General features: G+C 36.1%; 2 protein-coding genes across 4 annotated transcripts in view; one reads left to right on the top strand and one right to left on the bottom strand.

The window, feature by feature from the left end:
- LOC128013198 (integrin beta-1) overlaps positions 1-1,811 on the top strand; it is a 39,584-nt gene extending 37,773 nt beyond the window's left edge. For both annotated transcript variants that reach the window (XM_052595981.1, XM_052595982.1), the window contains one exon: positions 124-1,811. Coding sequence is in view for 1 of the 2 variants with exons in the window: in XM_052595982.1 (XP_052451942.1) it covers positions 124-189 (66 nt within the window). In the remaining variant the exon portion in view is untranslated. The remainder of the gene's footprint in view (positions 1-123) is intronic.
- Positions 1,812-3,879: 2,068 nt separating this feature from the next.
- LOC128013521 (F-box/LRR-repeat protein 7) overlaps positions 3,880-16,148 on the bottom strand; it is a 42,129-nt gene continuing 29,860 nt past the window's right edge. For both annotated transcript variants that reach the window (XM_052596590.1, XM_052596589.1), the window contains 2 exons: positions 11,520-12,113; positions 3,880-8,854 (listed from right to left, as the gene is read on the bottom strand). In XM_052596590.1, the coding sequence (XP_052452550.1) occupies positions 8,118-8,854; positions 11,520-12,113 (1,331 nt within the window). In that variant the 3' untranslated portion in view covers positions 3,880-8,117. The remainder of the gene's footprint in view (positions 8,855-11,519; positions 12,114-16,148) is intronic.

Genomic DNA, 16,148 nt, shown 5'->3' with positions numbered 1-16,148 from the left:
CAGCTGCATGTGTGTTTTTGGGACTTTCTTGGGGTGTAAATGCATTTAGAGGACATCATGAAGTTAAACTGGGCTGTATATTTGTTTCTTAGTTTCAAAATCGGATTTTTGTGTGTTTCACAGGGAGAGAACCCCATCTACAAGAGTGCCGTCACAACTGTTATCAACCCCAAATATGAAGGCAAATAATGGACGTGGATATCTCACACAGGAATGTTTTGGAAGGGATAGGTTTGCAGATAGCCTCAGTTTTCCTTTGCTTATTTCCTCGTTGTATGTCATTCTATTAGAACAGTATTGTAGGTCTGTAGTCGTGTACATGTACAGTCTGTGTAGTCTTTATATTTACATCAGTTTTCTTCTTTTCAACCCTGTGTACTTTCACACATTCACTCTTTTCAAACTGAACAGATATCTGTGGCTTTGCATCAAGTGCTGCAATGCAAAGGGATCCTTGAGTCCCACCCAAAAATTGCAAAAACTCATCAAATGCCGTTTAAAATCATCTTATGATTTTTGTTTATCATGTTCTTTCTGCATTCAAACCTCTTTAACAGTCATATATTGGCATAAGAAACTATCTCATCGCTGTATATGTGATTTTATTATTTTTTATGTGGGGGGGGGGGGTGTAAGTTTGGTTTGACATGCTAATAATCTATGCATATTCATTTTCTGTCAGACGTATCTATGCCAAAAATGTCTTTGATTTTGGTGTTTGCAACTTATTGCCCGTTTATTGTTGCTCTTAGAAAATCATTATGGCACGTGTCTTGTGTTTAACTGAAAATGTCTGTGTATTTTATGTCATGAAGGATTATTTGTTGAGTTGTTATGTGGCTCTTGATGAGTATCAGTGTATTCAGGTGATATCCTGTAGTTTGTGGCCAAATGTCCTTAAACCGCTCATGAAAACATATTTGAAATCTGTAGGTATGAATAATTGTGCTCATTTCTAGGGTAATTAGAAAAGAGCACAATTATTCATACCTACAGATTTCAAATATGTTTTCAGTTAGTAGCTATATTTAAAAACAACAACAACAAAATATGTTGTAATTTGCATATTTTAAATCAGAGATAAAGCTCTTTGTTGTTAAAACAATTATCTGGAATAATAATAATAATTAGAATGTAGTTTTGTGTTCACATGTTCATATCATATGCTCAAAGGTACAACGACCCATATATTTGTAATTATTTTAACTGAATGTAATCAGGAGAAGCAGGCCTTTAAATCTACAGGAATGCTCAACGTAATTACGGTCAACACCCAATCTACTAGCTTGAGTAGCTTTTTTAAAGTGCCTTTTTCTGGTTCTCAATATTGCAATTTTCAATTTATTTATTAAAACAAAATCTAAAAGACTGTGATCATGTCTTTTGTTTAAAAAAAAAAAATAGTAGACATCAAATAAGGTTTATTTTAGCATTTTTTTTAGGGTTACCGATCGTGTGCTTATAACAATATTAAGAATTATATTACTTTTTTAAAATGTGCTTTTCTGAATTGAATTGTAATAATTGCTATCATTATTATTATTAATGTTACTTAATAATAGCATACTATGCCATTTTTGCTCTGTTCATTACATTTTGTATAAGCAGCAGGATGATGTAAGATATAATTAAATTACAGCTTAAGTCTTTATACAGCACATTATTTTCCACATATGCTCGACTGAGGGTTGTGGATTTGTTTTTGTTTTTGTTTTTTTATGAATTTTAACATCTTTCCTGACTCATTTGACTGGATTACCAAAAATGTGCATTCATTAAAAATGTTATTAAATAAAAAATCTAAATATCCATATTAATTTCTGAGATTGCCACTCGTTGCACAAAACATGGCACATAAATAGGTTTAATGACAACAGTGTAACAAATTATCGTTCCATACCATATGTTGTTAACTTATAAATTCTTGTACATGGAAGTAGTACACCAGTACTCCATAATGAATGTAAATTAAGTGCAGAAACAGACATTAACCAACAGAGGGCAGCAGAAAATAATAAATACAGCTGCTTAGGACCAACTGCAGCCATAGAGAGAGAGACAGAAACACACTAAATCAGTGAGATGGACTCATTGTACCACTAACCAACTCATTCATAGCACACTGTAGACTACAGAACAATAATTGACAGCTATATAGACAACACACACTAAGCTGCGTCTCAGGATGTGTCCTATATTCATTTCAAGAGGTCATTTCACCAGACCAGCCCCATGTGATCACGAGGAAACCACATGACAGCCAACTGATTAGCTTTATATTAGACACAGCCTCTTACTAATTGTACTAATTTTTAATGAACAAGCACTGGCATGTCAGCAAGTTACTTTTTAATATATAAACATATAGATTTTCCCTATTTTTACACGTTTATCATGCAAATTCTTCCCATGCAAGCAGAATTAGGTTTTGTGTGACACAGCTGCAACAACAAATCACATTTTTACCATTTCACTGAGTAATTGATTTCATCTTTGCTTGTATAGTAGTGATTCATACTAACAACTGAAACAAGTTATGATTATGGTTATCCTGAGGGTAATGCACATCTGACTTGAGATGTTCCTAGGTTAATGGATCTTGCTAAGGATTTATTTGAGGGGAAATATCGGTAACACTTTATAATAACTGCATGCTATTAATCATTAGTTAAGCATTAGGAAACAGTTAATTCATCATTTATAAAGCATTAATAGACATTTTATAAGCAGTTTATAAATACAGATATACATGCTTTATACCTGATTTAAGAGTATATCTATAATGTATTTAATAATTGTTTTTTCATACTTTATTAATGATCAATTTATCATTTCTAAATTAAGTATATCATTATTTACACACCAGTTATTAAGGAGTTGTCAGTGGTTCATAAGATCACTTAGAAATTGTAAGTAAATGATTAATAAACTATTTAAATGTGCATTCATACATCTTTTTATTCAGAAATATAGTAATAGTTACTTATAGTGTTAATAAATGGTTTATTAACATGTATTTCTACTGTAATTCAGGGTTAATTCAGGTAGTTATAAAACATATGTAGTTGTTAGTTAACTATTTTTGTGAGCTCATCTAAAGTGAGGACTATTTATGCCTTGTAAAGCTTTTACAATTGAGATTTAAAGGCTGTTAATATTTCTATGTTCTGTATCACTGTGTTGTGTTTGTTTCCGTTTTTTTGTTTAGAAGATAAAACTGAGCCTTTAAATATCCTTTATAAATGCTTTACAAGGCATAACTAGTCCTCACTTTAGATGAGCTCACATAAATAGTTAACTGACCACTACTAAATGCTTTATAACTACCTGCATTTACTACATTTCTTGTGATCTTATGAATCACTGGCAACTCCTAAATAACTGGTTTGTAAATAATGCTATACTTCATTGAGTAATGATAAATTGATCATGAATAAAGTATGAAAATACAATTATTAAACACATTATAGATATGCTTTTAAATCAAGAATAAAGCATTTATATCTGTATTTATAAACTGCTTATTACTGTCTATTAATGCTTTATAAGTTATGAATTATCTGTTTACTAATGCTTAATTATTGATTAATAGTGTGCAGTTATTATAAAGTGTTACCGAAATATCTATTAAGTGCCACTGTGGTCAATAGTGTGAACAAGCAAGACTTTGGATCCTCCTGAAGACATATCTCATTCAAATATAGCTAATCTCTCAAAGAACTGACATCTCTGGTGGATGCTTTAACGTTCCTGTTTTCTTCCAAGTCTAATGTTACTATTCTCTGCACTACATCAATCAAAGGAACCTTCTTTTCTTTTGTATGTGTTATCCTTGTCACTTTCCTTATTGTTCATAGATACAACAAATGAAAGAAGACATTTGATTGTAAATAAGTAGCCCTTTATTGGGTGTTTTTAGCAGCAACATATTGCTTTCACAAAATGAAACAATTTACAAATCTCATGTAATCCTTGACTAGCGTTATCTGAGGGGAATATCGAATAAAAGACTTAAGACCTTTGGGTAATTTTGGGATTGTCAGTAATGCCCTTTAAAGTGCAAATGCCCATATTTTCCTAGTTATTTTGAACAGAGATGGTCTCTTGAAATCAGATATAATTTTTCTGAAGTAAACTAGTAAGATTTGTTAGTAAAAGAATAGTTCACCCAAAAAAAAAAAAAAAAAAAATATCATCTTATTCACCACTTCTATGGAAAAAGCAAGTAGTTCATTATTAAAAGTTTTAAAGTTTGCTAAAGTTAAAGTTAAAGTAAACAATGTAATGAGACAGACTCTGGACAACCAGCTAAAGAGCTTTTGTAGAAAACACAACATGAATCAACCCAAATAAACATAGTTCAGACCCTTAGGAAACATCAGCTTACTGGTGACGTACAGTAATATAATACATCTCTTCCATGTGATAAATATTATGCTATATGTCATGTAGGCAATTTTTATTTATTTATTACAAGAGCATGGTACAGCTCTGCAAGAAGCAACATTATGCACCAGATGTGTCTCAAAACCTAAGGACCTTCCTTCGACATGCTACTGCCAAAATTGTCACAAGGTTAGAATTAATATTAATATCCATTAATATCAAACCTCGCTCCTGTAAGGCCTCCAGCACACCTGTCCAGAGATTCTTAGTAATCCTGAAGAACTGGTTTAATTAGGTTTACAGCTTCAAACTCAGTGACTGCTCTGCAGAGCTTAGCCTCAACCAGCTTCAGTTCACACCTGCTTAGAAGTTTCTAGTAATCCTGAAGGCTTTGATTGGCTGGATCAGGTGTGTTTGATTAGGGTTGGAGCAAAACCCTGCAGAACTGTGGCCCTCCAGGAATTATGTTTGAGAACACTGAGCTAGACTCTGCAGGGAAGGTGTCCCTTTATGACCAGAATTTGATCTGGCTCCTGGAGAGCCACCTTCCAGCAAAGTTTAGCTCCAACCCAAATTAAAATGAAATCTAAACAAGTTCATCAAGTTCCTTACAAACTTCTAAGCAGGGGCCTGTTTCACAAAGCAGGTTAAGTGAAAACTCTGAGTATGTTAACCTTGAAATGAGGGAAACTCTAGATTTTCTGTTTCAGAATGGAAGGTTTGTCAAACCCGAGAGAGCAGGATAAGTCGTGCCCGTTTCTGAAAGAGAAGTATCTTATACTCAGACTCAGTTACCATGGTAACTTACTCTATGAACCTAACCTGGTCAGGAGCATGTTTTCTTCAGTAAACCCAGAGTTTCTTTCGGTCTCCTCCCCCTTTTTAAACACTCAATTGATGCACGTTGGAAAAATGCTCTTCTTACTAAGGTTTTTTTTTTTTTTTCTAGCTTGTAATGCAATTGATCCGGCTTTTGCCGAGCTCGTTCTTCTCACTTTTCCCATCACATGTCACATTAGAATTTATTTTCACTAAAAATGAACAAAATGTTCTAAAAGTGGAAGTAAAGTGCCTAATGAGTGTTTAATAATGATGCAACTATTTATAATTGTAATAAATATAATAATTTATAATCTTGTTAATGTATAACAATACTGAGGTGCAAATGTATCCTCCAGTATAAAGTATTATTAGCATCTAATTATTATTTACACTTAGCCTGTTGCAAAGAACTGCAACTTTTACATGGTAAATAGAATATATCACAATTTTCACTGTACATTTTTTTCTGTAAATAGCATCTAGAGCTACTTGCACTTAGCCTACTGTAAATAGGATCTATCAGTAAGAAAGTATGTTAATTCCACTTAGTGTAAATAGCCACTGCTGTATTTTTCTTACTCTATTGGCAGATAATTTGTAAAATAAGAAAAATGCACTTAAAATATTATTATTAATATGATTATATATATATTTATATATATTTGACCGTGAGATACCATAAAATGATTAGCTATTAGTTCATTAAACTAACATTCTGCCAGTTTTCACCTGTGATATAACACTGAGAAGAATTACATTTGTATTGAGACTGAAGATTGATAATGGATTTTTATAGTTGTGGTGCACGCGCTTAACTCAGAGTCAGTCAATTTAGAGTTGATTAAACCAACTAATTTCAACTGTTCTGTAACCGAAAAGCTTCTCATCTCAGGGTAAGTCAACTCAGAGTTGGTTGAACCTCCTTAGTGAAACGGGCCCCAGGTGTGTTGGAGCTAAACTCTGCTGACAGTCTCCCCTAGGAGCAAAGTTTGAGACCCCAGAGTAGGCAGGAACCAGTGTCTCCCAAGTCCCCAAGGGAGACATCCAAAATTGCACTGGTGGTGTGCCTTAAGGAACAATGTAAGAAAACACTGTAGGAGACAGCAAATTAACTCAATAGGTCAGGGGTGTCCAATCCTGCTCCCAGAGGGCCACTTCCCATTAAAGTTTATCTCCAACCCAAATTAAATACATCTGAACAAGATAATCAAGCTTGTCTGCTAATCAGCTCATTAGTAGAGACTCCAAGACTTGAAATGGATGGTCGGATAAAGGAGACATCCAAAATGTCTACTGTTGGTGTGCCTCCAAAAACAGGGTTGGGAAACACTGCAGTAGACAACGAACTGATTCATAAGGTCAGAGGTGACATGTCTCCACCTGAAGGACCACAGGACAGTGATCCTCCAGAAGCACTGAGTTGCGCCAGAATTTCAAACTCTTCCTAATCAAAGATCTCTTAATAAACTCATCAGCTTGATAGTAGTGACTACTAGACTTGAAGTGGATGGGTCAGATAAAGGAGACCCCCAAAATGTGTACTGTTTGATTGCCTCCAGAAACAGGATTGGAAAACACTGCAGTAGATAACAAGTTGTCTCACTAGGTCAGGTGTGACCTATTCTGCACCTGGAGGGTCACTGCCCTGCAGAGTTTAACTTTAACATGAATTAAACACAAGCTAATCAAGTTCTTTAGGATTACTAGAAATGTCTGGACAGGTGTGTCGGAGCTAAACTCTGCACAACATTGATCCTTCAGGAGCAGGGGTTGACACCCTTGAGTTGCTCCAGAATTTCGGCAGAAGACCAGTGTTTCCCATACTTGTTTGTGAAGACACGGAACACATTTTCAAACTCTTCATAATTACAAATCTAATTCAAACTCATTTGCTTGTTAGTAGGGAGACATTCCAAATGTACTGTTGGTCTGCCTCCAGCAACAGGGTTAGGAAACACTGCAGTAGAAAGCAAATTGATTAACTAGGTAAAGAATGTCCAGCCCTTCTCCTGGAAGGCCTCTGTCCTGTAGAGTTTAGGTCCAACCCAATTTAAACACATCTGAACCAACCAATTACAGTCAGGATTACTAGATTACTTTTGGTCAGGTGTGTTGGAGCTAGACTCTGCATGAGTGGCATTCCAGGGCAGAGGGGTCCTTATCAAGTCAGGGGTCACCAGACTCAGCCCTGGAGTGCAGGGGTGCTTCTCAATTCTTATCTGTGCATCCTCTTTCCTTTCCTCACTTCCTTTCCTTGTGTCTTAGCTCCAAACCCCTCAGGATGAGAGAAGGACAAGGCTGCATTCCAGTTCACTTTTAGACATGCACTAACAAACTTCTCTGTGCACTTGCCCTCAAGGGAATCCCTGCAACCATTTTTGAATTTCTTTTATACATATAGAATTCTTCACCAAACTATTTTGTAAGGGGACATGTGTTAACAGTAAACCAATTCCATAGCATATTCTAAGTGATGAAGGGCTTAGGATGTTCCAATTCAGCCCATTCCATTCAGCCAGTAGTGGGTACTCATGCAACGTAATCAATGATGTTCATCCGAGTAATGAGCTGGAAGGAAGTTAGCGAGTGAAGGTTATAACAAAAGTGAACTGGAACGCAGCCAAAGTCATAGGATGGAGGATGAAGGAGCGAGAAAAAGAGGAGTTTTAGCGCCAACCCTAACCTGAACAAGCTAATCAAGGTCTTACTAGGTATACTTGAAACTTCCAGGCAGGTGTATTGAGGCAAATTTGGATCAAGTTTGGTGACTCCTGGACTAAGCACCCCAGTACCATGTTTTGAGACATATCCTCCTTGTTGCATCTCATCAGGCAGTCATAGGAATGCAAAAAGTATAAACATCTGTTTTTCTAAGAGGTCGACACCTCTGGCGTCCCCAACCTGTCCCCTCAGTAGAAAGCAGGTATAGTGTGTTCGATAACACAGCGTCTGCAGTGCTGTCGGACCAGTCGAAGTGCCTCAGGTGGCACCTCACACTCCTGTATGTTTAGTAACTGCAGCTCGGGACATCCCACTGCTAGCGCCATGAGCCCTCTCCCTGTCAAACTCTCACAGCCCCTCAGACTCAGCCTTCGTAGCCCTTCACAACAGCGTGCTAACACCTCCAACCCGGCGTCTGACACCAGCGGGCAGCGGCCAACATCTATAGACCGCAATCGGGAGCAGTTGCGAGCTAAGTGGCTCAAACCTTGGTCTGTTAGCCCCTCGCATCCCCGCGCATTCAGGTAGCGGAGCCGCGGACAGTAACGTGCTACATAACGCAGTCCAACGTCTGTTATGCGCATACAATGCGCCACGCTCAGATAGCGTAAACGGCCCTCAAGGCGAGCGACCTCACGTAAGCCAAAGTCTCCAATCAGAGGGCAGTCGCTAAGGCTAAGCTCACGTAAAGCGGTGCAGTGCAGTGCTAGCTGTCGCAGGGCCTCGTCTGTTAGCCGGCTGCAGCGCCGCAGGTAGAGGTGTGTGAGACGCGGACAATGAAATGCAATGGTCCTCAAGCCTTTATCCTCCAGTGATACACAGTCTGTCATGTCCAGGTGCTGCAGGCCGATCTGCTGTCCATGTAGAGGTGTGAGCTGTAGAGTCGCCTCCTCTGTCAAGCTGATACAGGTCACTTTAGGGCAGCCTTAGGAAATGGAAAGAGATATTATCATAACTAGAACAATTAAAAGGATAGGTCACCCAAAAATGAAAATTCTGTCATTAATTATTTGTCCTCATGTCGTTCCAAACATGTAAGAACTTTGTTCATCTTCCGAACACAAATCAAGATATTATTGCTGAATTCCATATGCAATGAGAAAGCCTTGCTTGACGACTAAAGTAGGTTTATATAAAGTTCAGAGTAGTGACTGATATTTTCTTCCATATTGTGACATACTGTGTATTAAAGTGAAATGGAATATCGAAACGTAATAAACGTATGGCAGGGACTTGGTTCCGTCTATAAATTTTAAATTGGATGACAGCAGAACTGAATGGAATTTTGCAGTTGATCGTAAGAAAAACTGCAACTAGACTCCGACATACAACTATTTTTTATTTTTTTAAATAAAAAAAAATAAACAAATTAAAATAAAATCCATTTCACGTCGACTTTAAAGATAATGGACATACGGTAAAATAAATAAGTGGGGACTTCTGATTGTTGAGATTTCAGGGCAGCACCTATACTTACTTGACAGCAACCCGTCAAAATAAAAGCTTGCTGATTTTATGTTTGAAAATGTTGAAAATTCATTAAAAAAGTATTTTTAAGTCTACTATATATATATATATATATATATATATATATATATATATATATATATATATATATATATATATATTAATACTCCCTTTTTATTTTAAAATATAAAATTATTATTTTGTTTATTATGTATTTATTTTTAAAAAACTAACTAAATAAATGTAATATTACCATCACTATTATTAATTAATTTGTATAGTTATATTTAATGGGTCACATAATGGCAATGTAAAGACCAAACCCAATCTCCAGGTGCTCCATGCTGAAAAACTTATGTGCACACCTGGTTATTATGCTAAATTAATACAAATTATAACTATAAGCTGTGTTCTGGCCACTGTACAGTTTACACTATGTTCTGTCCACATAACTGTTATGACCTTTTAAAACAGGGGGCCATTATTTACTCTTCCTGTCTTATATAAAAGCCGTCAGACCATTTCTTGTTTTTTTAGATGTCTTTAAGCATATGTCTGAGCATCAGTTCCTGTTGTTTTGATCCTTGTTCAAGCAATAAATCAAGATCTTGTACTGGAACTGCAAAGACCGCTGAGAAAAAAGGAAATGTCTCATGGGAAACAGGAAAACAGTCTAATAAAATTACTTTAAAATTCTGAAATTTAGAGTCTACATTAGGTTTTCAAATCGAGGTGAATGAATGTAATACAGTGAATATAGGCCAAATAAAATAGGACAAAACAGAGAAAAATAATAAAGAAATAAACCCCAGAAATATAATATGGAACAAAAAGCAGCCAGTATCTGTTTTTGCTCCTATTACAGTTATACTACCTGCTTTTAAAAGTAAATGTAACCTAAAGAAATTTAGGATATTTTTGCAACAAAGGGTGTATTACTTGTGGAAAGCAGAATGCATGCTGTGCCCTCTACATGATGAATAACTGTACAGTACAATGTGTGACTCGCACAATGAACTCAGCAGACAGACTCTTGCTCTTTGTTTGAGGTTAGCAGTCCATCTTTCAAAACTGAGCAGAGCTTCCTCCAGAGAAAGACTGGCAGCGATTCCTGGATCGCATAATGTTTTTCCCAGCCTTCCCAGAAAAACTTTACCACATTGAATCACTCCCTGAATAAATCTACAACCAAACATGGCTTTCTGATGCTTAATGGCAGCTAATTAATCACAAGAGCTATTGAAAGTAATCAAGAGACAACATGTTTTACTCGTTGACCAAGTAATGGATGTGCCATGCCAATGCATATGAGAAGTAAACATGATAATACTTGAAATTAAAAGAAAAAACATTTCATGCATACCTACAACAATGCATTGCATGAAGAAAGTTGTTTCCATAACCCAAAGTGATTATAAAATAAGCTTAATTTTCTTGTAAAATATAATTTATAAGAATAAGAATATATTAAGAATATTCAGAAACCATGCATATTTCACCCCAAAATTAAAAGGCAAAAAATAAAATGATTTTTTTTTACTTCATTTCAATACAAAAAAAAAATCCCCAATTCTCATTACCATAATGTAAATTCCCAGCTGAAAAGCAACCCCTTTTCAAAACCATTATCATTTATTGATGTGCATACATTACATATTACTTAATATATAATGTATAATGAATACTTACATAACAGATAAACATTTTTCACTAAGCGAATTAAAATAAATTGTCATAAAATGTAATTATATAGTAATAAAAAAAAAATCACTTTAAATTGGAATAAAATCATTCTTATCACATATTCTGGACACATGTCATGAGACTCACCCAAGGAAATATATTAAGAGGTCATGTTTCACCAACCCCCCCCCCACCCCCCCCCCAAAAAAAAATAAAATAAAATAAAATAATAAATAATAATATTTTTTTATCAGAATTATTTAATCATGCATTTTAATTAATGATTTTTTTGTTTTGTTTTTTTTCGATCCTAAAATATGCATTATTTTCTCCCAATTAAATTTTTTCAACTAGAGGGTTAGCAGCTGGAGCCTGTTCTTGACAGGTTTCATGAGATTCACCCAACTGGACTCACCGACTGCAAAGTCTGTCAATATTACCTGACACGTCTAGATGTTCCAGATTGGGACACTGGGAAACCACATCAAACACTGCTTCGTTGGACACATTATAGCAGCCCGCAACCTCCAAACGCCGCAGTTCTGGACAGCACTGAGCGACCACACGCAGCCCTCGATCAGACAGTCTCCGGCAGCCGCTGACCACCACCGTCTCCAGGGTCAGACACACGTTGGGAGTGTCCTGACACAAGCGATGGGTGAGCACTTTGAGGGCTCGGTCAGCGCTCAGCAGCTCTCCGGTCAGACGGATGGTGCTCCAGAGCCGCGGGTCCCAGGCCAGGTTATACCAGCGGCGGCTCACTCGAGCGCAGCGGCACAGCTGAGGGGTGCACAGGTAAGACAGCACCTGTAATAACACGGGGTCGGGCAGGGCGTCGATGAGGGCGCTGGGGGCGACTCTGGAAGGACGTGAGCGAGATCCTGGAGGCGCGTGTACCAGCGCCACTGTTTCGCCAGTGACGGTAAAAGACGTGGACGAGGTTTCATGGCCGTTTGGGACTGTTTGAGGAGGGTTTGGCTTCAGAATGAGAGCGGGACTGGGAGTGCTAAGCGTCCTCATGCTCGGGTCCGAATCTGAAAGAAAAAGAACAATCACGTCTCTTTATTTCAGTTACGCTACCAGTCGAAAATTTTTGAACAGTACAATGTTTGATGTTTTCTCACCAAGCCTGCACTTATTTGATCCAAAATACAGCAAAAGCAGTAATATTGTGAAATATTTTTACTATTTGAAATAGCTGCTTTATATTTGAAAATATTGTAAAGTGTAATGTATTCCTGTGATGCTCCGCTGTATTTTCAGCATCATTCCTCCAGTCTTCAGTGTCACATGATCTTCAGAAATCATGAAAATATGATGATTTAGTGCTCAAGAAACATCTATTATTATAATTATTATCATTATTATTTAAAACAGTTGAATATTTAAAAAAATACTCAGCTGTTGTCAACATAATAATATGATTATAATGATGATGATGATTTTGAGCAGCAAATCAGAATATTAGAATGATTTCTGAAGATCATGTGAATTAATGATGTAAAAATTCAGCTTTGAAATAAGTTAATTACTTTTGAAAATATTTAAATATTAAATATATATAATATTATAATAATATTATAATATTAAATATATTTAATTCTGTAATGTGCAGCTGAATTTTCAGCACCATTACATTAACATGTATTATTATTATTATTATTATTATTATTATTATTATTTAAAACAGTTGAGTATTTAAAAAAATACTCAGGTTTTTTAAACATAATAATATAATTATTATTATAATGATGATGATGTTTTTGCGCAGCAAATCAGAATATTAGAATTATTTCTGAAGGATCATTTGAAATAATGATGTTAAAAATCCAGCTTTGAAATAAGTTAATCAATAACATTTGAAAATATATTCACATATAAAACAGTTCATTTTAATAGTGAAAATATTCACAATATTACTGCTTATTTTGGATCAAATACAAACAGGCTTGGAGAGCAGAAAATAACTTAAAAAAATGTATCTTTAATGATAATGAAAACACATTTGACTCTCACTCTGATCAATGAGATTAAAATCTAAAGCAAATGCATATCAGATTTGAGTATTCTCACATGAGAATTTCTATCGAATGCTGTCTTATACTCAAAATAAAGATTGAAATGAATGTAACATTGGTAAAAGAGATTGTGATGATGCATTAAATGTAGAAACTCAAAGGATCTGAAACATGGAAGCCATCAGCTGGTTTGAGAAACATGTTTAGCACAAACGGTGTTAACTCAAGCGACGCTCTCGGGCTCTTTGTTCTCCAAACTGTTTCTGATGTCTCGTTATTGGACGCTGATAAAAGTGTCAAGTTTATCTCAGATGCACTTGAAGTGCTCGCCACGCTTGAGTCTGCATTAATGGTGAAGCTTTCATTCTTCGCAGATGTTTGACTGATTTGGAAAAGATGAAGAGGGAGTCTGGGTGGCACAGTGGATAGCTTGAGACTCCTGCGCTCCTTTCCCTGGGTTATTGTTTTCTATCTGACCCAAACTAGCTCTTGACTGGCTGAAAAGTATTAGCTCAAAATGCTGTCCTGGGTTTGATTCCTAATGTTAGACTCAACGTGCTGTAATTGTTTTGTATAAAACATCTGCAAAGATTTAAGGTATCCCACAATGCATTGCACTTGACTTCACCTTGCATGTCCAGTGTGACACATGTTCCTCTCAAAACCAACATCAACCACAATTTTTAACATTTTTTGACTTGACATTCCACATTGATTATGCATAATGATTGTTTTTTACTTACAGATGCTAATTAGACGCCTGACTAATTTAAGTTTACCCATACTGTGATGACATCACATGATGAACATGACGAGGTCATGTGACAAAAGTGCAGTTCACCCAGAATTCATTCTTTCTTTAAACACAAAAGAAGGTTCTGAAGAATTTTGGTCATCAAAGGGTTGACGGTAGCCATTGACATCCATACAAACCATATTATGGAAGTATATGGTTACCGTCAGCTTGGTTTGGTTATCAACATTGTTCAAAATATATTCTTTTATGTTCAACAGAAGAAAGAAATACATTTCAAAAATAGAAAAAACACACACAAAAAAAAAGGTGAGTAAATTGACAAAATTTGATTTTTGGTTGAATTAACCATTAAACGCTGTTCAATAGAAATTCATGCAATGGGGAAAGTGACTAATGCATCACACACACACACACACACACACATATAAATTAAAAGCCACCACTGACTTACAATTAATTACAATCTTTTCTCCTTAGGTCAGTGTGGGGCTGAACAGTTTTACTGTGTAGATTTCCATTTATGAGCCAGTCACGAACTGAAAGATAATGAGGAGAAATATTAAGGGGGAAAACGTTTATATTAAGCTCTTGTCTTCCCTCGCTCTCTATTTCACGTCCTTGTCAAGCCTCCTCCACAAAAATGAGCACAAACGCTGAGAGAATGGGAGCAAAACATTTCCTAAGGCTGTCTTTAGGAGTCATGGATTCCCGTCCCTAAACTCTCGATTAATAGCTCTGTGTTAAGCTTCACAAAGGTCCTTCTGAGGAAGTGAGGGTTTATGTGAAATGATGCTTTCTGTACAGGAAATTCTCTTTAAGAAGGAACTTCGGTGGCTCAGATCCCTCACATGATGGATTGGTCCAAGCTGAATTTTCCTCCGCAAGCCATTTTTTGCATTTATAAACGCTACATTAACAGTCTTCTGTGTATATTTTTTATTCCAGATGAAGCGCTGCAAGAAGAATTTAATGCACATTATATGGCTGAAAGTATGTGAACGCCCATTTCTAATTTACAGGTGCACACACTCCAGCGTACAGCCACACACACTCCTTACACAAACATTTACAGCACAAGGATCAGAACTAAAGCACAATGATTATGAATGTGTCTCTATCACAGGAAGCCACCAGCAATGTACTGAAAGAAAGCAGGCCAGAAATGTAACAAGTATCATGAAACCAGTGCACAAATCTTAAATATAACATTATATGTTTATGTAGATGTTGAGTGATGAATAATTCTATTACAGAATTTTGAGCAAAAATTGAATACAACTTTCATTCTTTTAATGAGGCTTAGTTCTCCATTATTGTATTAATATTGTATCACCTTGACCAACTTAATTCATGTGCAAACTCTTTATATACAATTATTTTAATGCTTTAATTATGCCTTGTAATTCACCTTACGAAGCATTTTATGATACTTGTATTGCATGCTTAACTGTTCATTGTGACTCCTTTCAACAAAACAACACATTTTTAGAAATCTACGAAAATTATAATGCATTTCAACCGCGGTTACAATAGTTTATGAAATGACTGCATTCCACATTCGGATATTCATATTAATAAGTCTTTAAGTAAACTGTAAAATTCAGACATGTAAAACACCTTCATCACACAAAAGGTGTATTAAACTCCATGTATATATGACTTACATTTCTTAATGCATTTTAATAGATAGAATATGTCATGCCATTGACCCATAAAGTGCATTGGTTATTTTAGGGCATCTTATTGACCGTGGTTCTGCGAATCAGAGGACATCGGTTATAATAAAAGTAGAGGTTAGTGTCTCTGAATGCATTTTGCTCCAGACAGTGAGACAGTGGTCATCCCACAGTGATTTACAGTATGTTCAGGGACAGACAGACTCCTTCCCTTCTTCTTCACGTGAGAATGAATGACACGCAAAGCCCTCTGCTGTGCAGATTTGTGTAACTGTAGTTTTTTCTCTTTGGGTGTGTGTGTGTGTGTGTGTGTGTGCAAGTGCAGCAAGTCGAGGAGATTTGTATTCCAGACTTGACCTGAGCCGGGTCATGATGACATACACAGACTCTCACTCTCGAGGGAGCTAAATGTCTTCGTCCTGACAGAAGACCGCTCCACGATCCCCCTCCAGACCCTCACACAGCGCCTCCTGTGACATATTCTGAGAATGCATCACACACTCCACCTTAAAGTCCTAATATAGCGTCTGTTTTAACATGATGAATATCAAAATCTATCCCAGTGTCTCATCTATTAGTTCATGTTAACGTTTCTTTTGGAGAGTCATAATAAATGGA

The sequence above is a fragment of the Carassius gibelio genome, chromosome B24 (genome assembly GCF_023724105.1).
Source record: "Carassius gibelio isolate Cgi1373 ecotype wild population from Czech Republic chromosome B24, carGib1.2-hapl.c, whole genome shotgun sequence".
Taxonomy (NCBI): Eukaryota; Metazoa; Chordata; class Actinopteri; order Cypriniformes; family Cyprinidae; genus Carassius; species Carassius gibelio.
This window is presented reverse-complemented; position numbering and strand designations above follow the sequence as displayed.